Genomic DNA, 27,130 nt, shown 5'->3' on the forward strand with positions numbered 1-27,130 from the left:
GTGTTTCGCAAAAAAAAAATAAAAATAATAAATAATAATAATAATTAAAAGACAGTTTTGCAATCATATAGCCAAGTAGATTTGCACTATTAGCTTTCTCATCTAGCTTTCTCATTTGGCCAGTAGGCTCAAGGGATGTGGGAACTGCTGTAAAGGCTCTTATTATTATTGAATAATTAGTATTTTTTTTATAAGTATATATGTTCAGCTCAGTATATGACCCTACGTCTGTTGTCGACGCAATCCAATTTCGCTTTAAAACAAACGTGTTTCAAATCATGGAAACGTTCCAGAATTTGCGTCAGCCGTCACCCGTGTTGAACTTCCGGCTTCTCTGTTATTCGTATACGCATGCGCGAGTCACGAAGTGACGTAGTCATTCTTAGCAACCGACATGGCGACGGTGAAGCTTTGCAATCCTCCGCCAACTGCCTTAAGAAGCTAGCTTCACATTGTCATTATTCATTTGCTCACCTCGATAAAATGTCAACAATAAACGGTGTTCTACTTTCTAGATGCATTGAGGCTTGGCCGTTGCGGTTTGGGAATAGTTCTGGCGAAAATGGGATACGCTGAGGATAGCATTGACATGGAGTCGAGAAGAAGTACGTAACGCTGCTTAACGTTAGCATTAGGTTTGTGTGTGGCAAATATAGTTTTTGGATAATATAGTGTAGAGATAATGTTTATAATCCATATGCTTTTTGAATAAAATAAAATGGGCATGTAAAACTAACAAAATACCCGAAATGCTAATTAATGTATGCCACGCATTCGCTGGCGACCAGTAAGACAAATAAAGGCAGACAGTGTAGAAAACAGATGCTTAGATAGTTTTAATATTGACCCCTAATCAGGATTAAAATTATTATTTTTCTATTTTAGGGAGTGTATTATGTGGTCCCGGGTCCAGCCTTAACATTAGAAGTCAGGCATTGAAAAGCAGCCGTAAGTATTGCTAATTATTAAAATTTTAAGCTATCATTTGTTGATTTTGAGAACTGTTTCTTCCTGCCGTATTTTTTTCAGCATTTAGTCCTCACTCCTCCAGCAGGTGGGCCCAAGCTCTGATTACAGATCACATGATGTCTCACTACAAAAGGATTTATTCAGCACAATGTGAGTTTTTAGAAATAGTCAAAGAACACAATGGTGAAAGAATGATTGTGTCACTCTCACTGTCTGTGAAACAAGTGACATTTTCTTGTGTTTTCTTGCAGCTCTTATTGACACCTCAGCACCCAAAAGCCTTAAGCAGAGTGTGAAGTGTAAGTAACACCATCACAGTTTACCTCAACACTCACATTCATCGTATAAAAGCATCCACTCACAGGGCACGTTTGACAATTTAAAGGAGCCATATATGTCATGCTGTGTGCGAGAATCTGCTTGCTGATGCGATATTCCGAAATGGTTCCATGTGCAAAAACAGACAGCGACCGGATGAGACAGGAGCGTCTGAAGAAAGAAGGCCGTCCCCAGTCAGCACATTCGCTCTCGCACAGGAACAGCAGAGCCTCATGTTACTCAGCACACGTAAGCCACTGGAACTTTTTCAGTAGTTACAATTATAATGGAAGACGATTCAACAGAACATCTTTAATTCAATAAAAGTAATGCTTATTTGTTTCAACATACAACCAAATTCAGCCGTGTTACCCACCAAGCCATCTAAGCCATCAGATATCATTTTAACCATGTTACAAAAACACTTGGGTCTGCTGTTTGATGCTAAACTGGGTGGGGTGATCATTTCCTGAGTGTGTCGTCGTTTGCAGCAGAGCTGAGCCCAATTACCACGTTTTTTTTTTCTTTTTCAGAGTCGATGTTCTATGCAGTCTGAATACAGGCCCTATCTGTGCTCAAGAAACTCCATGCGCTCCACCCCTGGATTTAGCAGCTCCTTTCACACAAAGGAGGTCCCCTCTCCAACTAAAGCTACCCCAAAGAATCATCATCATCATCATCATCATCATCATCGCCCTCATTCCGCCGCAGAACTCAAGTTCCGAAGCCAGGAGCCGACATCCCACGGGCGGCCAGCGGCTAGTTACCTGTACGCCTCGAGTGAACCGAACTTCCTCAAGGCATTTCGTGATCCTGTGCAGAAGACGTACAGCGGCGACTTGCTGGAGAAACATTCGCAGCGCTTCACCCAAGATAAGCCTTTCACGCCAAAGATGCTAAAGTCGGAAAAGAGCTCATACCTGTCAAGTTATCGCTACTATCGAGCACCGGGGGGCGCCCATCCGGTTCAGGATAGCGACGACTTGAAATTGGAGAAACGGTACACACCGCAATGTCTCATCTCAATTATGTCGTTAAGATTGATTTATATTGTTGTTTTACCTCCTTCATGTAGAGCCACAACTGTGCAGCACACACTGGAGTTGGATGAGCCACCTCAGGTAATTTTGCAATTGAAATGTTTGACCATTAATACATACTGTATAAACACATAATTATTGACTTACAAAGGCTACACACCCCTGCTTAAATGCCAGGTATTTATTTTTTAAAAAGTGACACCAAGTCAATAAAAAATACCTCACTATTAATGTGTCCTACAACACACGCAACGTTTTTGGAAATGTATCTATCTTTGAGACAGGAGAAGTAAAAATAAAGGATGTAATGTTGTTGCACAAGTTTGCACACCCTCTTGTAACCGTGGAGTTGTCTGTGTACCATTAATCACCTTCAAACTCATGTTAGGTGTAGGAAAAAATATATAGAAATTAGGGGAAAAAAATCCTACTAGACCATCTAGAACCTTATTTGGCGTTAATCAGAGGCACGTTAAATGTTGGCACGTGTGAGGTGATGCCCATTTAACATGAATTTCAACATGATTGGTTAATACGAAACACAGCCACATCCGCAACTATGAGAGAATGTCAACACTTGTGCAAACACATTTCAGTTTGTTTTTATTTCCTCTCTCACCCCAAAAATCCAATTGAGTTTTTACAGATTACTTCGGCGATATTAATGGGCGGAAAAAAATGTCCATTTGTCCTGGTGTCATTTTTAATATCACCCCCCCCCCCCGACATTTACACAGGGTTGTGCTGCTGTTTTATCGTCACTGTAAAATCGCAGTAAATATAACACAATCTTGAATGTCGCTCTTTGTCCCAGGAACTCAAGAAAGAGCAGCAGTTGGCTGAGGGCGACCACACCGGCACATATTCAATAATGCCTAAACAACAAACAAACAAAAACCAAGACTATGATCCCTTCGACTATTCCACCAGGTAAAATCGTGTACGAAATGACACATGACTCTATATGCTTTATGAAAGGGATACTTTCTTCTAGGTTCTCCTTCGAGGGGGGAAACATGTCTCCAAGTGCAGAGTAAGTTTGTTTCCATAACCCCTCATGCATAAAAATCAATCGTAGAATATTTTGAAAGAACAAGAATCTCTTCTTTGACAGGGATGAAGAATTAATGTATCTTGAATTTATTAACGATGTAACAGAAGACATCTTGTCCAGGGGATCAGTCTCTGACAGGTGAGGGGTGTTCTCAGTAAAATGTCAAGTCATTTCCTGTTCTACGGTCAGTGTAGTCATTGTCATATTTCAGTATCTTGTGAGATCTTAGAGTGGGCTCAAAAAGCAGAAATAGCTGGAAATCGATTCCAGATTTTAAAAAATGGTTAGCAGTACCTTCAAGGCATTTGGGAACTTATAATACAAAACATACCATGCGGACTACTTGTTCCTGTTTTGATTTCAAAAACATTTGAATTATGCTCCCAAGATGGAGGAGTCCTTTGACATGGACAAGAGTGCGAGGAACGCGACGTGACGGGGGAACCTAGGCTTTGACGTCATGTCTTTTCGGACTGGGGCACTTTTTCCATTATTGGGTTAACAATCACTTTAGGTTGGCTCGCGTACGTGATGGTATCAGGCTGCGGGGTATTATATGTCCGCGTCTCCTTCAAGGGTCCTCAACCGGGTGATACAGCGGCATATTGATATGAATCTGCAACGTCTGGATGAAGTGAGTATGCATGGGGTGCAGAATGGGGAACCTGGTTGTGATATATAGTCAGAAACATTGAGGATAGTCTTTGGGGGGGGGGGGGTAATGCCAATGAGTCATGGTCTGTGTTGTTTTAGGCTAAAATGCGCCACCTTCTGGACATCCTGCGCAACAACCTGGACGAGCCTTCCGCTCCGTCCTCTTACAACGAAGAGCTTGGGAAAAAAGACCTGCTCGAGTCCCTTCTTGTGATGCCCGAATCGGCCCTGGAGCGGGTGAAACCCGAAGTAGACAACAACTTCTTTGGTCACGTGAGCAAAGGCAACAATTCTCCTGAGCACTCCCCGGAGCCCGTGTTGAGCTCCACGCCGCTTTGGTCTCCTGAACAAAGTTCTCTTCTGACACCGAACGAAAAGACGGAAGAGGGCACAAGCGAGTATGTTAGTAGTAATGAAGAAAAGGATGAAGACTACCAAGCGGTCGTGACGGACGATGATGCCAAACAGGAGGAGCTCCTTCAGGTCCAAGCTGAGTCAGCCGCTCAAGGAAAATCCAAAGAGCTTCAAGACTTGGAAAGAAGGTTTTCGGAGTCGCTGCGTGTCGATAAAGACCCTAAAGGTGACAACTTGGACTCTTCCAGTGAGCACCAAATAAATACACTGGCTTCAGTTAGCGATGACGACTTTTGAATGTTGGACAGACTGAACTTTAAAGCCTCTTCAAGACCGAGATGCTTCAACTTTGCTGCATTAGAGCCATTTTCTTTTCACACAGAACCCAGAAAAGGGCGGGATTTTGTGGCAACTGTGATCTAACACAGCAATCCAGATATCATACAATTAGATGTTGTCTAATGGTTGCAATGAAATCCACCTGACATTTTCAACAGAGCTTATCCCGTTCACAGTCACGGGAGCTGCAGCCTATCCCAGCTGACTTTGGATGAAAGACAAACTACCCTGCAGTGGTCGCCAGTCAGTCACAGGGCACATGCAGACACAGGCGACCATTTGTACTCACATTCACATCGCCACTGAGAGGGAAATGAACCCATGCTGCTTGGGCCGAAGTCAGGCGGGTGTACCACGACAGCAATTTTTCATCAATTTTTCATCTTTGAACGTGGTAACGGAGCAGTAACAGAGACGGGACGACACCTATGTGTCAGGTAATGCCAGAAAGATGGGCCAGGCTGGTAAGTTTTAACACCCAAGACACACAAACAAAAAAAGAACCAAATACTGAATATGCCCTGTTCATTAATAATTAATATCACTGGCCAACAACTGTTTCTATTTTTTTTTTTTTAATCAGAGATGAAAGTAAACTAGATTTATCTCTAGCACCTCATGTTTTCATCATAATCATATGAAATATAGGAATATATTTGGTAACATGAATTCAGGGTTAGGTTCAGAAACAGATTTTTTTTTTTCCTGAAATGTCAAAGGTATAAATAACAACACATGGTGACATGCATAGTGTGCACGCTTTACTGTATAGATGATGCTTCAAAACAACATCAAAAGAAAATATCTAAAAAAAACCTGAGTTGCTAAGGAAAAAAAGGAAAGTTTTATTTAAGCGTCAAAAATACGTTTACTGTCGGGACACATAAAACCATCTGTGATTAAAATGTGCTGTGTATTTTTATTTTGGCATGATCTGTTCAGCTGAGGATGTAAGCTATTTTTGCAGAGGCGCCCAGAATCTCGAGGAGAGTGTTAGTTTAAGGGGAAAAAAAAGAAAGTAAAAAAAAAAAGACATATTTTGGGAAGGTAACAATATGAGAGGCCGAGTCTTGTGTAATCCGCTGATGCTGTGATTTACGCGTTATCTGTTAACGTGTGTTGTTCAAGAGATATAGTTTGCTATATTTTACACAGGCTGTTTTTTTAAGTGTTTTATGTGACGTGAAATGAGTTGTGTTGTAAGAATCTGCTGCTGAGTTTGTTTTTTCGAGAGATTCAGTGAGTCCCCACAGTGTCTTTTTCAATTTGCAATAAATATTTCGACAGTACTTAATATTTGCACGACCTATTATTGGGCGGAAAGGGAGCGTGACTGCGGTGGCTATTTTGCAAACAAACGTCGGTACTGTTGCACAATGCGATGTTTAGCGTGCGCGATAAGTGCTGTCAGCCGAGGTGGAAGGTAAACATGGAGGTCAGCGGCCAGCCGGTCCAGGCAGCTGTCCCATTTGGACAATTCTCACCACTCGGCATTCCAGCTGTCTGAGGTCACGGCTCCCCCGAAAATATCCGTGTATCCCTCCGCGACGGTGCCGCTAATACATGTTTTTCAGATCTCGTCGACGAATTTAAGCCATGGTGTCTTTTTTTTTTACAACCCAAATTGTTTTAAGTATACTGCATGTCTTTGTTGGACTTTTATCGAGTAATAAAACACAAATACAAAAGTTGTAGATCCGCGGATGAAGACACTTGTTGCGCCTCCAATCCCAGGAAGCAAAACACGCTTGGAACCTGAGTGATGCAGGACGAAGAGGGATACTTTCGCCTTCACCCAGGAACGTACACATTCGCCATTTAATGTAGTTATTTGAAATTGTTAAATAAAAATAGCAAGTGTTTAATGGTGGAACTACCGCTTGGACTCAAGCCCTCATCGGACCTTTAAACTCTCCCTGCGGCTCAACGGTAACGTCAAGGGGCTGCGGCCAAAATATTTACCGGCGACGTCAGCTACTCCCGGGTGTCGTCTATTTGCTGGGAGTATGTTAGCAAGCTCGAGCCAAACGTGATGTTTCTTCGTGTAAATACTTTGGCAGGCGAGTATCGAGACGACATTAAGTACCGGGACGGTTGTTTTGATTTTATGATCTTATGGTGCGCTTAATGCTAAATCAGCAGTAGTTGCCTTTCAGAGGGGTCGAAGCGAAGTTTGGCGTAAAGTTCATTCGAACCTCGGCTAAATTGAAGCGGGCAGGGATTTAGTGCTTGGATCCGACTAATGACTGCAGGTTGAATCACTGCTATATTCAGATCCAAATTGTCCAATGGAACCATTTTAAGTCATTTCCACTTTTTATCTAATTATTTGATTTGTAAACCAATATGTCAAACTTTTGGCTAAATTGCATGTACACCTGCGCAGTCTCCCCTTTGCTTTTAGCAATTGTTAATTACATAGGTATAACTACAAAGTCAGACCAAGTAATTACATACTGAGGGGCGTTTTTAATAATCTGACCACGTTGTGTACATAAATAAGTGAATCATATTATCGTCACCTTAAAATAATGGCAGAAGCAATACTTGGATAAAAATTGATGTATTTGCCATAAATATCTTCTCAGAATCAATATTTGGTTTCCTAGTTTTCCGAAAAAAAAAATGAAACATTCACTTGGATCTTTATTTGAGGAAGGTGATGATGTTTGAGAAAGCACTCAGGATGACACTGTGAAGTTTTGCGCCACGATAATCACCCCAAAACACAACACAATGTTTATATTTATATATGTTGCTGAGCAAAGCATTGCTCGCATCGTTATCCATTAATGGTATATCTTTTGTCACCTTTTCAGGTTTGCTTGACAATGAGCCCCGTGACTTCTACCATTCATGAGGTTTTATTAGAACTGACAACGAGGCCAGTCATTTGCAAGGACTAGTCACGAAGGATCTGCACCGGCGTGAATCATGCCCTTGCCTTTCGGCTTGAAGCTCAAGCGCACGAGAAGGTACACCGTTTCCAGCAAGAGCTGCCTGGTCACTCGCATCCAGCAACTCAATGGCGAGTTTGTGGAGTTCACACTGTCAGTGGAGAGCACGGGCCAGGAATGTTTGGAGGCAGTCGCCCAGAGATTGGAGTTAAGAGAGGTATGTCAGCAATAGACAGGGTTTGGCTTGTTCGTTGCCCATATTAGGTTTGTTATGTACAAGGAGTATTGTTGCACCTAAGTGAGAAGTGATTGAAAAATGTGTCGTACAATTCAGAAACGGTCTAAAATTGTTGTGGAAAAATAAAGCTCTACAATCGTACTTTCAGGAAACCAGCAAACAAACTGGTCAAAGTGGTTGCGAAGAACACACTTTTGAGTTTTATCATTTGGAACCGAACATCATTATCAGGAAAAAAAAAGTCATACAGCAAATTTGCTGGCGAACATTCATCTCTGAAGTTGTACGATTCAGAAACCGCCTGAATTTGTCAGGAAATATACAACCTGAAGTGGCACAAAAACTGGCCACTGTTTTCACTGTTTCCAAACCAGAGGTTGAAATTGCTTTCTGTAATGCTTACCTTTATGTGCCATGTGATATTTCTACTTTCTCCATGCACTAGATTACATTCTTCAGTCTATGGTACCTGAACAAGCAGAACCAGCAGAGGTGGATTGACTTGGAGAAGCCACTGAAGAAGCAGCTGGACAAGTATGGCGTGGAGCCTACTGTCTACTTCGGAGTGGTGTTCTACATCCCTAGTGTCGCCCAGCTGCAGCAGGAGATCACAAGGTAACAATGTTTTGTTTTAGTCCAAAACAGATTTAAAAAAAGATGACTTCGATATTGTCTGAATGCTGACAAACCCCACTAGGTAATATAGCAGAATTTGTAAAGGTCAAGGAAACAACAATATTGCAGCTAGCAGTCGCAGTCAACACCATACCATTTCCTTTGTGACCACTTGTCCATTGGTGTACTAAAAGGACCATGTCTGTTTTCACAGATATCAGTATTATCTACAGTTGAAGAAGGATGTGCTGGAGGGCCGCATCTCGTGCACTTTAGAACAAGCCATCCGCTTGGCTAGCCTTGCCGTACAAGGTAGCGTGAATGTTTTTTTGCATGCGTCTGCTATTGTGCAATTGGTTTCATCTCCTGCTGTCTCAGACAAAGGAATTACGAGCACGACAAATAGTGATTACCCATAAGACGCAATGACAACAACGCCCCATGAAAGTAGTTCTCGCATAGTAGCCTGGGGTGTTTGTCGGCGCTGTTGCAGAGAAGAGCAGGTATTTAAGAAGACGTCACTACCTGTACAAGCACATTTAAAGACGTGTTTAGTAATTATATGCCATACTTAAAAATATTGTCTGTCCTTTTGGTAGACAGACACCTTGCGCAGACACCAGTTACTTTACTAGTTGTTACATCTGCCACATTAAAAAAATAAACACCTACCCCCAGAAAAGTAATTCACTTCCTGTATACTTAAATCTGTTCATAGATTTCAGTGTTCGCTGTTGGATCATAAAACATTTAACGACTGAGCCCATTTGCACTCTTTAGCCAACTAAAACAGCAGCACCAACACACATACTGTCATTTCTGGACTACAAATGGCATCTGACCAAAAGCCGCACCGGCTAAATTTATTCCCAAAACAAAGATGTACACAAATTGCCCGCTTTATTTTTATCATGAGTCTCCACGTTATCAAATAGGACATGAGCAAAGTGAGAGGTCACACAAATGGATTTCATGTGTTACAGCAATACTGAAGCATATTTATAATTTTCATATATACCCGTGGGTGAAATTGCAGATCTGGAGGTAAAAATTACACGAGCGGCGTATGCACTAAAGTAAACTGGAGCGTCAGTATATCCCCATTTTTTATCTTTATTCTTGCCCCCGTTCTCTCTTTGTAGCAGGCTGCATCTTCCTTGACTGACACTCTATCTTTTGATGGTTTTGTTTGGGGTTTTTTTTTCCTAGAAAAAATACTGTTTGTTTGTGATGTTTTTTTTTTTTGATAGCTACATTTCTTCATAAAATTTGAATTTACTGGTAATATTGTTGTTCGACTTTAAATTCATATTCAACACACACACAGTGACTTGTAAATGTGTACCCTGAGCCCAAAGCTGTGACATATCCTACCAACCTTTTGGCCAGCCAGAAGAATCTCAAACACTGCTGGTGAAGTTATATTGGTCCCTACTGCTTGTGTGCCTGCATTTTAGCATAGCAGAGCCTCTGAGATCACTTTTGGACCTCAAAGACCTTCACCATTTCTATATTTTTGTCTGCTTCCACTACTGCTAATTAAATTCATCAAAAAAAAAAAGAAAATAGTCACATTGTGCCAAAATGAAATGGACAATCTCCCATCTGGGGTCCACAACAGGGGCACTGGAGTGAAGGGTGTGTTTTAGAGCATTGCTGATGCCGAGGATAGTGAACATAGTTGCGAATGTTGCCAGGAGTCCGACTGAAGCTTCAGCAGATGCGTTGACACCGATTGACACGTTTGCATGTGAAAGGAAAATCAAATGACTGGACACCTTTCTCAAATGCAAGCTTTACGTTTGGCAAATACACATTGTGGACTTTTTTCTTGATGGATGTTTCTCTCCATTTTACAAGCTGACTTTGGAGACTTCAATCGCTACGATTCCCAGGAGTTTCTTCAGAAGTTTGCGCTCTTCCCTATCGTAAGCACTTTCCCTATTTCCTGCTGCACCCACGCGAAGAAAAGACATTTTCGGGAAATCACTTTGCACCGTTGGGGCTTTGTCATTGCAGGACTGGATCCAGGATGAGCGAGTGCTGGAGGAGGCCACTCAGAAAGTGGCTCTTCTCTATCAGTCTTACAGGTGAGCCACCTTGGCGTACGGCCAGTCGACCCTGTTTTCATCAGTTGATTCATTCAAACGAACTCAAATGCCTCACAACAAACCACATGTCGCTCTCCTCTCTTATTGATCTGAAGAATGTAAACAGGAAGATTTGTTTATGGACTAGCGAGTGAAAAAGTGCCGATAAACACAACAGTGACTGTAATCTAGCTTGCAGTCCACTCAACCGTGACAGCGTTCTGTTGCAAACGGGCCAAGACCGCCTCTTCAAGCGATCTCGGTCCAGACTTGACTGAGCAAACGTCACCACCACATTTGGCTTTCAAGGAGCCTTAGGTTGTTTTTTTTTTTTTTCCTCCCCACACTTTAAAACTGTTCCAACATGACCCTAAAGCTTGTCTGTGACGTTCTCTTGCCAAGGAACAAGACTAGCATACGTTTCTTGTTTTGTTAACACCGGACAGTGTTTTGGGTCTCATGCAAGTGAGCAACTGTTTACGCCGCCGGCCTTGCACCGCGGGTTCAATGGCAAGTGCGGCTTTTCGACTGGTGATTTCTACTTGCAGAGTGTGGAGAGAAAAGTGAGCGCGCGTAAAGGCAATAAAATCATTTTCTCTCACGGAGGCATCACTTGATACGATACAGTCTGCATATGCGCGATGGCCAAACACAAATACCCGCCATGTGTCGACAACTTACTTGACAATTCAAGGATGTGCCTGCCTACACTTGATGAGAGACCCAACTATTTGCTTACAAGATGGAAATTCACGTTTTCATATGTTTCCTTTGAAACTCATTCACTCCCAAAAACGTCTTTTCAGACTTGGTCTACAATTGGCTGGTACTGAATGAGTTAACCAGACCAACACTGTCCAGTGTGAATACTTAAGGACACACTGCTGCGCGCGCGTTATTGAAATTATTGGCTTGTGTCGTTCTCAGGGGTTTGTCGTCCCCAGAGGCCGAGATGTTGTACATGCAAGAAGTGGAGAAAATGGAAGGCTACGGCCACGAGAGCTATCAAGCCAAGGTCGGTTCTAGCTGGCTTCCAATGCGGGCCGTAAAATGTCAAATCTGTTTATAAAAGGAGTTGCTTTTCTCACGTTGCGTAAACAGGACAACACGGGCACGGATGTGACTTTGGGCTCCTGCCTCGATGGCATCTTTGTCAAACACAAAAATGGCAGGCCTCTTCATTTGTTCAGGTAATCCATGCGGTTCTCTTGCGCCTACATTTGGCCTGAAAGGAACCAAGTCACAGAGACTGACTGCTCCGTAAACATTGTCTCACTCTTTAGCGACACGAATGCTAGACCCGCTCTCCCTTGCGTGTCGTTGCTATTGAGCATTTTGCTGTGACTGCAATGACATCATGCAATGACTCCTTTCTTTTTGCTTAAATTGGCCGTGTAGGTGGAATGAAATTAACAACATGAGTCACAACAGGTCTTTCTTTGCCTTGGAGTTTCTCAACAGAGAGGAGAGTGTCCAGTTCCAGACCGTAAGTCTCTCTCCCTCTCACCCCCCCTTCTCGACATTGCTCTCTCAGTGGAATTAGGTTCAGCCAGTCAGAACAACATGCTGTTGTTGTCTGGGTCTATAGGCCATTAAAGTCACATCGCATCATCTGAAAGTCTGTTTGTAGGAATGCAAGCTGCAATCTTCTCTCTGTGTCTTGTCTTTTTTTTTTTTTTTTTCACTTCCCCTTGTTTTGTATCGCAGGAAGACATGGAAACTTCCAAATACGTGTATCGCATGTGTCTGGCCCGACTCAAGTTTTATAAGCTCAACAAGAGCAGCCTGTAAGTTTCACACGTCTCGCCCTCTTCCTGCCTCTTTTGTCGCTTGTCTGTCGAGCGCCACTCCTGATTCTTGGAAGACTCACTTCTGACCTCCTCCTACCCCTACGCCCTCCACCCCCCACCCCCTCCCCTCCTCCTCAGGGAGGAGTGTGCCCCCATGCCTCCTGTGGGCTCCCAGAAGTCCCTCCTCACTCTAGCCTTTCCTCGTTTTCCAATGCTCTCTCGTCCCTCTCCGCCTTCAAATAAGGGGTGAGCAGCGCAGTTCGCCAAAAACAAGTACAACCAACAAACACAGAAGCTAATTATTAGGACCACAGTATTTTCTTTGCTAAGCTACTCATTTGTCATGCACTGTCAGAGACATTCATTGAACTATCAGTTCAATGTTATTGTGGTTATGGCACACACAGTATACTGAAAGCTGCTTTAACTAAGGCTGCACTGATCACAATTTTCTGGCCAAGCCCTTATTTTGAAAAAGTCTTGACCTGCTGATCCCAATTTTTTTCTTCCATAACCCAACAGCATACACCTTCAATGTTCCAATCTTGTTTTATTGTAAAACATTAAACGATACCTGTGAAACTGTACAAACAGGTTGTTTAAAGTGCACAAGATGTTGTTCTACAAATAAAAATATGACGATTTATTAGTCATCTCGCAGCAGAAGAGGACAGTTGCTGACTTTTTCAGACCTCCGCGAAGGGAGATGAAATCTGTGAAGATCTGTTTTATTTTAAGGGACCGACCGATCGTCGATTTCTTCCCCACCCACCAAAATTCAGGAAATTGCTGCTGAGCCCGACTGATCAATCCATGAACCCCTAGTTTAAATTTTTGTTTGTTTGTTTGTGAGAACTTTTTACCCTCCACACATTGGCAATGATTTATGTCATTGAATTTATTATTTCCGATTCAGAGATTGTTATGTCCCTAATTCTTATGAGGTGGCTGCAATGAATCGAATATTTGATTCTTAAAACTCATTCACTGCCATTGACAGCTGTCGGTGATGTATGTTAAATGCAAGGGCTGGCAGTGAATGAGTTAAGAGTAGTTTTCCTCCTTGCGTCGTTATCTTGACAGCTACTTCATAAAGGAAATATCACAAAGCTGTGACTTGCGACGAGTCGACCATTATTGTGTTCACTCCTAAAATCGGGACTGCATATAATGTATTCTAGTAAAAATGGATTTCAGGCTTTTCAGGGACCTTTTAAGTACCATGTTTTTGGTTTTTTTTTTGGGGGGAGTTGACTGGCTTGTTTTCTCACCAGACAAACACAGTCCACAGTCGTCAACCCGGTCAGACGTCGATCGTCAACAAGATTGTCCCTGGTGAGTTCAGTGCGCACTTATTTATTCAAATGTTTATTCCCGCCAAGCAATTTGATTGGATAAAAGTAATTCCATGGGTGTTGTGATACAGTACATCAACATTGTGACTTAATCTCCGACATCATTCCGCGCCATGTGTTTTAAACAGTGAACCGAGCCTACATCACTGATTAGTGTGTTGTTTATTTATTTATTTTTTAACAGAACTACATTTGTCACATCAAATCATTTCATCAGCTTTAGTTTGAAAGGTGCCAACTAGCATCCAAAAAGTGACAAAGAAGTGTCAATTTCTTGCATCTTGCGTTTTGGAGGCTTTTATTCAGAATTAAGATAGTCAGCTTCATCCACAGAGTGTACACTGAGCAACCTAGAGCATGGACTAGCTAACCAAGTTAGTTGCTGAAATGTAAACATCACGAGAAAACTAAGTCATTCATTTTTGTTTCCTTCCTGAACAGCAGACAAAGCCTCAGGGCTTCATGATGCCCCCGCCACAAATGCACTACAACGGCCACTTCACGGAGCCCTACACGTCATCGCAAGGTAACTTTAAGCTTTGTTGCGTCAGCGGTCATCAGCGGTGCTCATCCCCCGGACATGTTGCTTTGTCATAGACAACCTGTATATGAACAGCCAGAATGGTTACTACTACCACTCCCAGACCAGCCTGGACTGCCCACCTATGGAGTACAGCAGCGGGGGGCGCTTGCGGAACGGCAGCGTGTACAGCGCCCACAGCACCAGCTCCCTGACCAACCCCCAGCACTACCTCCAGCCCTCACCCATGTCCTCGAACCCTTCAATCACCAGCGACATCACCCGGCCTGACTACGTGCCCTCTCACCGCCACAGCGCCCTCATCCCGCCTTCCTACCGCGCCACTCCAGATTACGAGACGGTGATGCGGCAGAAGAGCCGAGGCGGCGGGGGGATGCTTTTGTCTCAGGAGCATCGGCAAAGTCACTCAATGAGGAACCTGAACATCGGGAACTCGTACGCTTACAGCAGGCCAGACCCTCTTGTTTACAGTCAGCCCGAGATCCGAGGGGAGCACGGCGGCACCGCCCAGCACCACCACCACCACCACCACTATCCCTTCCACGTGGGCTCCAGCTTCCACAGCCCGTCGCCGTACCACGCTTACCCAATCGAGAGGAGACCCGTGGTGGGAGCCGTCAGCGTCCCAGAGCTCACCAACGTCCAGCTCCAACAAGCCCAAGAGTACCCAGCCCCCAACATCATGAGGACGCAGGTGTACAGACCGCCTCCGCCGTACCCGTATGCTCACCCGCGGCCCGCCAACAGCACGCCAGACCTGTCGCGTCACCTCTACGTCAGCAGCAGCAACCCGGACCTGATCATCACGCGTCGCGTGCACCACTCGGTCCAGACGTTCCAGGAGGACAGCTCGCCTGTGGCTCATTCTCTGCAAGAGGTCTCCGAGCCTCTTTTGAGCGGGCCGGCGCAGAGACCACCTTTCCACGCCCAGAAGCGCAACTCCATCGAGATAGCCGGACTGGCGCAGAGCCTCGAAGGGATGCGACTGAAAGACCGGCACGTGTCACCTTCGGCGGCCGAGGCTGCCTCGCCTCCCCCGGCCCCGCGCGGAGTTTGCTCGCGGGGTTCCCAACTCAATGTGTTTTTGGAGCGTGTCAAGACGGAAGACGGGAGCGACACCAAGGACGACGTGCAGTACGGACACAAGAAATCCCTCTCTGACGCCACCATGCTGGTGCACAGCAGTGGCGATGAGGAGGAGTTTGAAGAAGACGCAGGGCGCCACACGCCGCTCTCCCACGAAGCGATCGCCGCCATCATTCCGGAGGGGTCTCCGCAGCACGTCTTCACGGCTCCTCAACAACAGACTCCCCTTGAGCCCCCGCCTGCTTATCCCATCGGCTCGTCTCTGGACCCCTCGCTGGCCTCCGCCCTCGCCTACAAGGCTCATCCTCTGATCCACGAAGCTGTGCCTCTGCACCTGCGCGAGGAGCGACAACGCAGAATCATGCCCTCGGTCTCAGAGGGAGATCTGAGCGGCGAGGCCAAGCACAAGTCCAAGAAGGACTTGAAGAACAGACCCGTGTCTGATGTGCCTCAGGCCAAGAAGATCATCGAAGGTTTACCTCCTCCGGTGAGTCGTTTCTGACGTTTACATTTTGAGCCCCTTTCACGCAGCCTATCAAGGCAGGTGTTTCTGAGCCACTGCACCGATGTAATTTGGAGTTTTGGAGTCAACCCATTCATTTGTTGGCTTCAGAGTTTGTATCGTACGTACAAACGTAGGTGAGTTGTCTGTGGGGGGGGGGTATCAAGTTGAACCCCAGACACTTCTCCTGCCCTTGGACAAGTAGTGTTTATGTCATACAGTCAAACCTTGGTTTTCGACTGTATTTGACAGTAGCGGCTAGTGTGGCACCTGTAATGCTCCAATTTTGCAGAAAGTAGCATTGTGAAAATCACTTCAGTCAGACATCTATCTGCATCGATGTATTTTCCTCTTTTTTTGGACCCCACCTCGCTATATTCAATGCTGTGACGTGTCCATTTGACCCATTATCATCCATATAACCTCATATGCGCCGTCAATTGCCCTTCCTCCCGGGCCCATTAAATCCCAACAAGCCTTCAGCATTGTATCAGCGTGACATCAGCTTACTTCAGCTGCCGTGGTATGACACTCAATTTAGAAGTACGTCAGGAAACCGGCTGGGTGACATTTCACCGGAGATGCTCTCAGCGGGACGCTGTTGTCTCCACCCTCGGAGCGAACTACGCTTCGCCGGCTGTGAGAATCATACAGAGTCCACCTCAACATAACCCTGCATGTACTCGTTTTGCCACGCCAGGGCATGAAGAAGAGCGTGCGGTCGGACGTGAGGAAGATGGGGGCGCTCAAGGTGGCCCATCTCAACGGCCTGTCGATGTCCAGGCACCCGGTGCAGAGCGAAGCAAAGGACGAGCCTGAACGAGACTCCAATGACGAAAGGGTAAGGATGAATCTGAACACTTTGTGAAACTTAGCAGCCACTTGACTTGTTTCGAGTGAAACTGGTTAGCCAAGTTCACCTGGATGAAGCTTAAACAGTACACGGTGTGGGTGAATTCATTGCTGTAAATTGGATTTCACAATAAGGGGGAGTCTGAGTGCTTCTTGTCGAGGCAAGCGGGTTCATTTCAGCGATATGCTCGGAAGCGGATGAACGTGTGCGCCGCGTGAATAGTTAGCTAGCCGATCATCAACACCTCTGTCGTTAGTTTGTTACCGACCTCTCTCACTCAGTCATGCACGGCAACAAATGAAAGTCGTTGCCCCAGACAGAACGTTCCCCCCGCTAGCTAGCTAACAATAGCTAGATTATCTATCGACAACTGTAAATAGGAAAAGAATGTGAATGGTCGACACCCTCGCTAAACGGTACCTGTGCATCGATGCCAAAATGGAGAGGATCATCAATGCTACGTACGCAATCATGAACCCATGTTGCGTGAACAGTTAAAACAGGAGAATACAGGCAATTTGGAACAGCAAATTAGACTCCACCAGTAAAGAAGCAAAACCATTATTTCAATGTTGCTTTTGATGGTGCGCACTGGATAAAGTGCATTCAAGAACCACCAACACCGCAGGACATCTGCTATGACAGACCAAAAGAAAAAAATCACCGTCAATGAATTACACCTAACAAGTAATAAATTTGTTGCTTAGGCCTGAGCATGAAAAACAGCAAACAATGGAGGCTGGTGTATACAGAACTGCAATTTGAGGGGGCTCACTGTTTGCTCCAACCTCAAATCTCACAAAATGTGTTGTCACAAACGATGATGGTCGTCCCAAATCGTGTTGTCCTTTTGAGTCATATTTTTGTAGAACCGTAAATTGTCGGACTTGACTTTGAAGGTTCCAAAGGACTGTTCTACGTTATATCATCGGTCGTGTTAAGACTATTCAGACTCTGTGTTGATATTCCATTGATTCATTGTTGTTGACAACTAAAATCCAGTCCAGTTTGGATGCGTTTTCAGTTACAATAGCTTTTGACACGACATACTGAAAAATGGTTTAAAACTAAACTAAACGAAATCACCAATCCTGTTTCAGTGCAAATTCCTGGAGCAGCACATGGAGATGGGCGAGCTGCTGAAGGAGTACGAGAGCATCCCTAAGTGTCGTTCGGCGGCCGATTGCACAGTCGCCCAGATGGCCGAGAGCGCCGACAAGAACCGCTTCCAGGACGTGCTGCCCTACGACGACACCCGAGTGGAGCTGGTGCCCACCAAAGAGAACAACACGGGCTACATCAACGCGTCGCACATTAAAGTAAGAGCTCGCGCACTCCACTGAGAGCCAAAGCGAGACAAGAATCAAAGGTTTGACTCACACCGTATCCGTTTGCCTCAAAAATCGTCTTCCCTTGCAATGGTTTTGAAAATCTAGCCCGTGACACCAGTTTCACTTAGGAACACGAAATTTGGCGGGCATGTCTATCAGGAGCAGACCCACAAAAACATCTCAACACCCCTTGCTCGAAAAGACAAAGTTTGGAGCGCCCATTTTTGGCTCATTTTGGACCTTTTGCGGGTGTCCTTAAACAGGCCAGATAAGAGATTTTGTAAACGAAGTGCTTTTGGACAGTTTTGCTTGGCAGCACAAAATATGGCTGTCATGTCCATCCTTATGCCCACAAAAAACAAATCTCAAGAAGCCCTGCCAGAAAAGACACAGGAAGTTTGCTGTTTTAGCTTTGCGGCCACTTTAGAGTTGATGTTGTGTCCAGTTTGACTGAGCAAAATGACAAATGCCCGCAATAGTGTCTCAAGAATCCGTACACGGAATAACAGTGGAAGTCAGCCATTTTGGTTTGAAGACGGACATTTTGTAGTCTTTCCGTTTTTGGGTGGGTTTTTTTGTTTTGGGAGGGGGGAGTATGGCAATTTCTAGGTGCTAGTCAAAGATGGACTACTCCACCGAGATTTTGGAAATTCAGCACTGGAAGCCAGGTTCACTTTACATTATGAAATTTGAAGACCCACAAAAAAAAAAAAGAAAAAAAAAAGTTTGAAGGACTCATGACTAAAAAGGCAGTGAAACTTCTATTTTAGGGCCCTGTTCTTTATTTTCATGAACTTGTCCAAGAGGTTTTATCTGATTGCGACCAAATTTCAGTCACGCAAACGAGATCGGTAGGCGATGCTAAATTGTGTAACAATTACATTTGTCATCGTGGGAGGGCGGAGCAGGGCGGTGAAACTTGATGACTTGTCAAAACACTCTTTGGGTGGCCGATGAGTGTTTATATGTCAGAACAAGTAACACAAGCGTCCAGAAAAATGCACAGCATCCTGCAACGCGAGTGAGTGTCGGGAGGCTTGTGGTCGAACAGGTTTTCCTGTAACTTGTGTTGTTTTTGTATGTTTTGTTTTGCTTTTGAAAGAGGAAGTGTTTGTCTTATGTCTCGGCAGATCAACATAGGAGGACACGAGTGGAACTACATCGCCAGCCAGGGGCCTCTTTCCAACACATGCCAGGACTTTTGGCAGATGGTGTGGGAGCAAGGTGTCGCCATTATCGCCATGGTTACCGCCGAAGAGGTGCGTTGTTTGAGCAGCCCCCTTTCCCACTGTCTTCTGAAGCCTCCCCCACCCCCCTCGCTTGTTCTATACTCCACCTGGCAGATTTACGTATCACGTCTTTTTAAAATCGATTACCTGAAGACTGAATTATTCCATCGAGGATCAAAATAAAGACAAATGATTCAAAAATATCATGACGCTACAACGAGCCAATGCCAGAACTGTGACGTGTTGTTTAAACATTGGATCAAAATTGTTCACAAGCTGTTTTTGTTTTTAATGTGATCACTGATTTAAAAAAAAAAGAATAGCTGTTAGAATCGGTGTTGCGGGCGGAATGTAGCGTTTAGTGATTTCCTGAACAAAATACAAACAATCCGTAAGAGTTGGGAGCGCTGCAGCATTTTTCTGCCTTTTTCTAAGAGGGGGAGAAGTCAGGCCACAAATTTTCTGCCTTCAGAGCTAGTATGAAAGCTCAAACTGAGGTGGGACGGGCCCTTGCGCCTAAGGGAGTGTGTGTGACATTGCACACCCGACGCTGGCTCTTCCTTCCCGCGGCGTGTTAAAAGCGCTCGTCTCCCGTCTTGCGCAGGAGAGCGGGCGAGAGAAGAGCTTCCGCTATTGGCCTCGTCTCGGCTCGCGGCACAACACGGTGACGTACGGCCGCTTCAAGATCACGACGCGCTTCCGCACCGAGTCGGGCTGCTACGCCACGACGGGCCTGAAGATCAAACACCTACTGTCGGGCCAGGAGCGCACCGTGTGGCACCTGCAGTACACAGACTGGCCAGACCACGGCTGTCCCGATGATTTCAAAGGCTTCCTCAGTGAGTCGTTTTGCTTCGGACTTTGGCGATGACTTTTGGAGGCCTAACGTGGGTGTCGCGGTGTTTCCAGCCTACCTGGAGGAGATCCAGTCGGTGCGGAGGCACACCAACAGCATTAGTGAGCCAAAGAACAGCAACCTGCCCGTACTGGTGCACTGCAGCGCCGGAGTGGGGCGCAGCGGCGTGGTCATCCTCTCCGAGATCATGATCGCCTGCCTGGAACACAACGAGGTAAACGTATGATCGGAGACGTTCACACGAGGAATCCAATTGTGACTTTTTTTTTTTTCTTTGTTCCCTTCAGTATTGCGATGACTATTTATGCCGTTATTTTTTTGTCAAGGTGCTCAAGAAGTGCTGCTCACATGTTCACGCGTCATTGTTTTATGAAACATGGGTCATTTTGCTTGTCTCCCGAAAAAGTTAGCATGTTATTTAGCTTGGGGGGTTGGGGGGGTTTAACGTTGTTTTGTATTGAGTAGCTGGACCCTTTCCTTACGTCTTCCATCGTTTCCATTTCTCACCCCGCAGATGCTGGACATCAAAACTGTTTTGATGAAGCTACGCCAGCAGAGGATGATGATGGTCCAGACCTTGTCCCAGTACACCTTCATCTACAAGGTGCTCGTCCAGTACCTCCGCAACTCCCGCCTCATCTGAGAACCCCGAAAATATGCCGTGTGCTCCTACAAGGCTGACCCACAACTCTCCTAAACAGTATTATAGTGTTTTGTTTTGTTTTACATTGATTCTTGCTGGGTAAAGCACTTTTTAACAGTACTCTGCTGTAGCGCTCAAGCTGCGTCAAAACTATGACGACCAACGCGACTTCGTGACAAAGCGAGCAGAAGGTGACAAATGAAGGAAAATGACGCAGCCACAAAGGATTCTTTATAAACTTGAAAGTTCTTTTATTTAAACATTTGATCAAGTGCCTGCAGACTATTTTTTTTTTAACGATGGACAGTGTGATTGCGGTGAAACAAAATGTTTGCGTGGCTTTTGTGTATGTGTGTGCTGAACTACAACAAGAAGGTCAGAAGACGCATGCACGACACCGCATGTGACTTAAAATCCTTCTAAATTTCAGGGTTTCAGATTTTTGTTTTTCGAACACTGACCGAGTCTTAGGGTTTCTTTTTTGTGGCCGTTTTGTCCATGTTCATGTTTTTGTTGATAATGTACACAATGTAAGATTTGTGTTTACTGTACAAACTGTATAAAGTCTATATATGATGCACAAACTAAATGGTGTGCCTCTGAAATGTTTAAATAAGAGCATAAAAAAAAAATCTGACTCGAATAAACATGTGAAAATGTTCAGCAATTGTGGCCAGGCGGTGATTATTCACTCAACAGCAGACGGGTATGATATTCATTTATGTGAAGACACTGATCATGTACATGCTTTTTCACAATATTTAGAAAACATAAATACCACATGGAACACTTTTTTTCTACACATCTACCATTGTTTACAATTTCAAATGAAGACTTCGACAAATTTCCGAGGAAATCACAATGTCCAGTTATTTTTTTAGAACAGGTCAACTTGTGGTCCTTGGGGGGGGCTACCTGGTACCTGTGGGCACTACGTTGGTGACCCCTGATCTAGACAACACGCTTAAAAACAAAACAAAAAAGTCTACCAAATAAAACAGGTCAACCGCAAAGCCATCCGATGATTTAATGGGGGGGGATAATCGAGAGAACAAGCGCTGTCAACCATCATTGCCAAAAGACTCTCAAATACCCACATTTAATTCATTATTTCATAACCATTGTTTTTGTATTAAAATATACGGTAGCAACAGTTGCCGGAGCAATCCACTTTCTCTTTAACGGTCGAGCCGCGGAGTTTGCGGTTCAATAAAATATGATGCGCCATAAAACATTTCTCAATGTGAACACCAGGGGTCACAGTTTTTCCGTTTTGTAAATTGGTTACACAATATTGGAATTGTATCCAAATCAGAATATGTGCCAGGGTCACTTGGGCTGCCTGGTGTGCAAGTGCAGGGGGCCACAGACTAATTTGTTCACCGCCCGGTGTGCAGTGGACCTCAAGTGGATGCCGTGCTTGGTGAGCATGGCGTCTTGGCATAATGGCGTGCCCACTATTTGAGGGGTAGTGAGTGTCCTTTTACTTCAAGTTTAGAAAAGGAATACGATATTCATTAAAAACATGGAAAGTTACTGAGGTTGATGTACAAGAAGTGACTGTTCAGCTGCATAGCCAACGACAGACTGAGCTTTTTCTGTTCAATTTATTGCAAAGTTTTGTCGAGTCGTGAGAAAGAATAAAAATCAAATCAATACTGGTACCGTCCGCGCTTTCCACCGTGCCCCCCGTGGTTGTGCCTCCCACCACGCCAACCTCCTCCTCCTCCTTTTCCCCCTCCCCATCCACCACCCCCACCTCCACCCGCCTCTGTCGGGAACTCTTCCCATTTGGATCTGATGAACACGTGCAAGTGGCAAATGAGAGGGTTGTTTTATTACGCGGACTTTAGTTCTGTTTTTTTTTTTTTTTTAATTGAATTTAAAAAAAAAAATTAATCGCTTTTTTTTTTCTTTAAGTAGATTGAGCACACCTTGTTCACCGGGGACACAGTCTCTTTTTTATTATTTTCGGGAAATAAAATGGGATAAAATACAATCCAAAATTTATGGGGAAAAAAACAGCGAAAGATTGAATGCATGTGGTTGACTGTCCATAACCTTTTAAAATAAAAATGACAAATTAAAAAAAAAAACTGTAGTTCTTACCTATTTGTATACTCTTGTATTTAGCTGAACATAACTAAAACGGACTAGATTTGATCCACTGAAGAAGATGTGGCGACGTCTTGCACGTACCTTGTTGACGGCGCAGGCGGTGTTCTCCCTGCTGGCGCCGCTGCTCGTCTTGACCACGTAGCAGACGTCCTCTCTGGCGGCCAGCAGGGCCGCGGCGTCCACCGTGGCCTCGGCCCTCAACGCGTGTCTCTTGGGCTGGTACGCCTGAGCCATGCTGTCCACCCTCGCCTGAATACACATCAGAAAAATCACGAAATATAAAAATAAGACATTCAAATCATCGACACAAATGGAAAATATGACATTCCAAAAGAAATGTATAAAATAAATATCGGTCATGGTTCCTCCAATAGGATTGTGGCAAAGCTAAAAAAAATAATAATAATAAAAATTACCACAAACAGAAAACGTGGCTTTTTGTAAAGATTCCTGATGTCAATACTAAGATGAAACATTTTTAATTCTTTTTCTGAAGATAACTGTTGACGAGAAATTTTTTTATTGGTTAATTAGCCGCAAATGAATTGTCCGTTTCAATTCATGTGGTGAGCATTTGAGGTTTTTTTTTTCCCCCCCATTAAGAGAATAATACCAACAATCAAGATGAACCAATTATCTGTCACGAGGACGCTTTTTGAAGTACGCTTTCCCACATTGTGTCGGTTGAACTGTACACTGCATCACTTTCGGGGGCTTTGGCGGTTGTTCCTGCAGCTAAAAGGACGAAACGTGCCTTGGCCCTGTCGGACCAGCCGAACGATTGAATGGTGACATCCAGCCGCTTGATGAGCATCCTGCGCCGGCACTCGTACTCTGACGACATGAGCGCGTTCATGCTGCGGAGCTTCTCCTGTAGGAGGACACGCAAGCGGAAACCGTCAGTCACGCCGGACATACATCAGTCTGTAAGCCCTTGAGAAAACGTTTAAAATCATTCAAACACATTTTAAAACGGGACATATTGAGCGAGCACAACGGCAACGGAGAACAAAAAAACGCAGTTCGTGTCGTGTATCCGTTTGTTGACAGTAGGGATGTTTGATACTTTTTGTCAGACCAATGAATAAGCGATACCACGAGGACTTCAGATCCACAAAACTGATGTCACATCATTTTAAAGAAAGAGATTTTAATGATTTTGTCATTTTTTTTTCATTTGGAATAAATGAACATGCGAGCAAAAAATAAACAAAACAAAACAAAAAACTCACTCTGTAGTTGAGGATTGAAGTTAAAAAAAAAAAGAGTTTGAGAGAGTTTTAGTGTCCAACAGAGATAAGAGAGGCGCTCTCCAGCAATTTTCAGTACTTGACATTAATTAACTCATTCACTCCCAAAGACGTTTTTAAACGTCTTTTCAGACTTGGTCCAGAATTGGCTGGTACTGAATGAGTTAATAATTTATTTTTAAAAATAAATACAAATAAATAAAAGACCACAAGGGGACTGACCAATAGTATCAATTTAAGAAAAAAATAAGAAATTGTCCAAAGTTTGGACATTGGAAACTTTCTGCCTGAATGCTTCAATATGGAAACATCATCATCATCATCATCATCATCATCATCACGTACCCACTGTTCACTGCTGAGAGCTTTCTTCAACGCGGGCTTTCCCACTACGCCATTCGGAAAATTTCCAACAAGTGTATCCACCTGCAGTCACATGTTCCACCTCAGTTGAATGACGTTTTTTGGCGTTTTTTTTTTTTTTAACCATTTCAAACACAGCAACGAGGAAATTAGTGAGCCTCACCTTCTTTTGGACTAGAGAGAGCACATCGGCAGCATCCTGTCCCTCACGCAGCGGAACGTTCACGATCTGGCAGATTTGCCGCAGCTCCAGAGACGCTTTGCCCGCGTTTTGTCCCCAAAGGCCTCCTCGTTTGCTGGTGGCAATCTGCGCCGCCTGAAGTTCGGAGCTTAAAAACACTACACGAAAAAAAACACAGAACGCGTGGTTGGCAATCAGCTTGGTTGAGTATAACATCTAAAACACAACGGAACTTAAATAATATATATTATATCATACAACTAGAATAATGTAATATTATATTGTATAAAATATTACGATCCTTCGAAAAATCATCCCACTCTGGCCTCACCTATATTTTATTTGCCTTCTTTTAAAACACATAACAATAACAATAAACTGTGAAATGAGGCTAGATTCAAATCTTGCTAGCAGCTTGAAAACGACAAACTACACCTTTAACCTGTTTTAGGTGAAAAAAAGATGAATTACTGCAATAAGTATGACAGGAGACTTGGTAATGCAAATGCTTAGTGGGTTGGATTACAGAACGCAGCAAGGTGTACGTCATACATTGTCCGCCTCGGGCAAAGCTATATTGTACTGAGCAGGCAAGACAGACCAATGTGCCAAAAATCTTCTCATGACCACTTCAGGTTCATCAGATTTTAGGTCTTCCAGCTGCGTTTTGAGCTTGTGCGGTGACTTACAGACAAACTTCAGATGGTCTTTAGTGTCTCCCTTCAGTATAACGGACATTTCATACGGGCAGCAAAGCTCCTTCAGCAAGCCCCTTATGTTCACCTCCAGGCTGTCCAAGTCCTCTGCGGGGAGACATGGCTTTCATATAAACATTTCAATGCAGTGGTGGGAAGTAGAACGTACTTGAGTAGATGCATCAATTATCTGACTGAGAGAGGCATTGAAAATTTAGTCACAACATTTTTTGGGTCCAAAAGTGCATTTTCAGTGCACCACAAAGGCGGGCCGCAGGAAAATGAGCCCAAAGATCCGCCACCGAGGCAGCCAGCCATAAGCGAGAAGGCTGTGTGGCCGCCAAGTACCACTTTTTCAGCAGCCGTGAAAGTGTGTGCAATTGCTGGGAACCAACCATAGATCCAGATGAATTTAGCAAAGTGCAGTAAGTGACTGCGACAAACAGGAACACAAGCACATTTTGCAGGGCTGTAGCGCACTATTGGGGAAAAAGGCCGCCGGCTACTTCCTGTATGGTCGCATGGCAACCACAAGCTCTTCTGGGAGCGCTGACCCATAGAAAGGGTACAACAAGCCCCGGATTGTTTTGTCATTTTGGGTTCACCTGGACCCGGAGCGATGGTCTCCTCCAGGTCACAGAGTGGCTTCAAACGGGACACCAACCACCGGCACAAGTCCACATACTCAGCCGACGTCAGGCCACCCTGCGCGGCTTGGAGCAACGCAGCCTCCTTCTTCAGGGGACCGTCATAGCTGAGAAATATTTTGAACAGACATTTAAGAGTTATAGTCGAAGTTAATATGGCACGAGGCCGACAATGTAAAGCAATTCGTTAACATGCTATCTACTGGGTTATCGACTTACCCGAGTTGCTCCAAACAGTCCAAAATGTCAAACTCCATTGCTTACTCTGTGGTTTAACAATCACAACATGACAGTGTTTGAGTACGAGTGTGTTTATGAGGGGGAACGTGTACATTTATTCAAATTCCATGTACAGTATTCCAAACGACACAGACATCGTGCGTGTTAGCATGCTGGTCCGGTAGTGTTTATTGACCGATCAGAAACAAGCTCTTGAGATTTGTTCCGCCTATACTGAAGACACCACAGCCATTTGTCGATGTTCACTTTGGATATATCGGTCGATAGTTAATATCTGCAGGAGATGGTGTAACTCAAAGACACCTTTTTCATCCATCGATCCATTTTCAACACCGCTTATTCTGAACAGGGTCGCGGGGAGTTGCTGGAGACTATCCCAGCTGATTGCGGGCGGACATATTGTGAAACCTGGTTTTATTATATCAGCTACTGTACATACATGTCCATAAAAAAATAAAACAAGCAAATAATACAAGATAAAACCAAATGTTTGTATCGTTTGGTTTAATTATTTTCAAACTAATTTCCAGAACGTAAAACGTTTTGTTATATCTTCTAATTCAGTACTAACTACAAAAAAATAGTGCTTAAATTTTAAAAAGGCCCTTAAAATCATACATACAAGTAGTTATATAAGGATAATAATAATAATTTTTAAGTGAATGTAAAGCAATTGCCTATGTAGAAAAGTCTTTTTTATTGCTAAACATGACTGATATGAATGTGTAAAGATATTGTGTGCACAGTACATGCAACATGTTAGTGTTGCTATCTAGTTATACTAAGGGGAATAAAAGGCTTCACTTACATTTCTTTTATTATTGGATCATTTGTGCCTTTACTGAATTAAATACAATTAAAAAATATGCACAGGATGTGGCG

The 27,130-nt window shown here is 44.1% G+C and overlaps 3 protein-coding genes across 6 annotated transcripts; 2 read left to right on the forward strand and 1 right to left on the reverse strand.

Annotated features, from left to right (window-relative positions):
- Nucleotides 1–357: 357 nt before the first annotated feature.
- spata7 (spermatogenesis associated 7) lies at nt 358–6,015 on the forward strand. The gene is made up of 12 exons (XM_019872497.1): nt 358–605; nt 886–948; nt 1,030–1,119; nt 1,221–1,268; nt 1,433–1,536; nt 1,821–2,287; nt 2,363–2,408; nt 3,142–3,257; nt 3,322–3,360; nt 3,442–3,519; nt 3,958–4,015; nt 4,135–6,015. The coding sequence occupies exons 1-12, from the start codon at nt 563–565 to the stop codon at nt 4,684–4,686; spliced, it is 1,704 nt and encodes a 567-aa protein (XP_019728056.1). The 5' UTR covers nt 358–562; the 3' UTR covers nt 4,687–6,015.
- Nucleotides 6,016–6,293: 278 nt separating this feature from the next.
- Nucleotides 6,294–21,421, forward strand: ptpn21 (protein tyrosine phosphatase non-receptor type 21). Of its 4 annotated transcripts, none has more exons than XM_019872492.1 (20): nt 6,294–6,657; nt 7,548–7,842; nt 8,309–8,478; nt 8,693–8,790; nt 10,339–10,406; nt 10,498–10,568; nt 11,496–11,583; nt 11,670–11,758; nt 11,967–12,054; nt 12,276–12,355; nt 12,497–12,604; nt 13,633–13,693; nt 14,158–14,239; nt 14,311–15,827; nt 16,543–16,683; nt 17,796–18,014; nt 19,157–19,285; nt 19,860–20,094; nt 20,165–20,325; nt 20,626–21,421. In XM_019872492.1, the coding sequence occupies exons 2-20, from the start codon at nt 7,663–7,665 to the stop codon at nt 20,752–20,754; spliced, it is 3,714 nt and encodes a 1,237-aa protein (XP_019728051.1). In that variant the 5' UTR covers nt 6,294–6,657; nt 7,548–7,662; the 3' UTR covers nt 20,755–21,421. The 4 variants fall into 4 exon arrangements, with proteins under 4 accessions (XP_019728051.1, XP_019728050.1, XP_019728052.1 ...); XM_019872491.1 differs by having other exon boundaries at nt 6,295–6,657; nt 14,155–14,239; XM_019872493.1 differs by lacking the exon at nt 12,497–12,604 and having other exon boundaries at nt 6,299–6,657; nt 14,155–14,239.
- On the reverse strand, nt 21,268–26,446 carry fam98b (family with sequence similarity 98 member B). Its single transcript, XM_019872498.1, is given in 9 exon segments — nt 21,268–22,521; nt 22,523–22,551; nt 22,954–23,121; nt 23,627–23,743; nt 24,468–24,548; nt 24,649–24,824; nt 25,356–25,469; nt 25,967–26,115; nt 26,228–26,446. Coding segments are annotated over 9 exon segments (987 nt in total). The 5' UTR covers nt 26,266–26,446; the 3' UTR covers nt 21,268–22,406.
- Between the last annotated feature and the right edge of the window lie 684 nt (nt 26,447–27,130).

Source organism: Hippocampus comes, unplaced genomic scaffold, assembly GCF_001891065.2.
Source record: "Hippocampus comes isolate QL1 unplaced genomic scaffold, H_comes_QL1_v1.1 scaffold92, whole genome shotgun sequence".
NCBI lineage: Eukaryota > Metazoa > Chordata > Actinopteri > Syngnathiformes > Syngnathidae > Hippocampus > Hippocampus comes.

Coding starts and splice junctions, on each gene's coding strand:
- spata7 (XM_019872497.1), top strand. CDS start 563: ATGGGATACGCTGAGGATAGCATTGACATGGAGTCGAGAAGAA. Junction 1,537..1,820: donor CCTCATGTTACTCAGCACAC/GTAAGCCACTGG, acceptor TTTCTTTTTCAG/AGTCGATGTTCTATGCAGTC. Junction 3,520..3,957: donor AGGGGATCAGTCTCTGACAG/GTGAGGGGTGTT, acceptor GTCTCCTTCAAG/GGTCCTCAACCGGGTGATAC.
- ptpn21 (XM_019872491.1), top strand. CDS start 7,663: ATGCCCTTGCCTTTCGGCTTGAAGCTCAAGCGCACGAGAAGGTACACC. Junction 8,479..8,692: donor CTGCAGCAGGAGATCACAAG/GTAACAATGTTT, acceptor CTGTTTTCACAG/ATATCAGTATTATCTACAGT. Junction 19,286..19,859: donor CCATGGTTACCGCCGAAGAG/GTGCGTTGTTTG, acceptor CGTCTTGCGCAG/GAGAGCGGGCGAGAGAAGAG.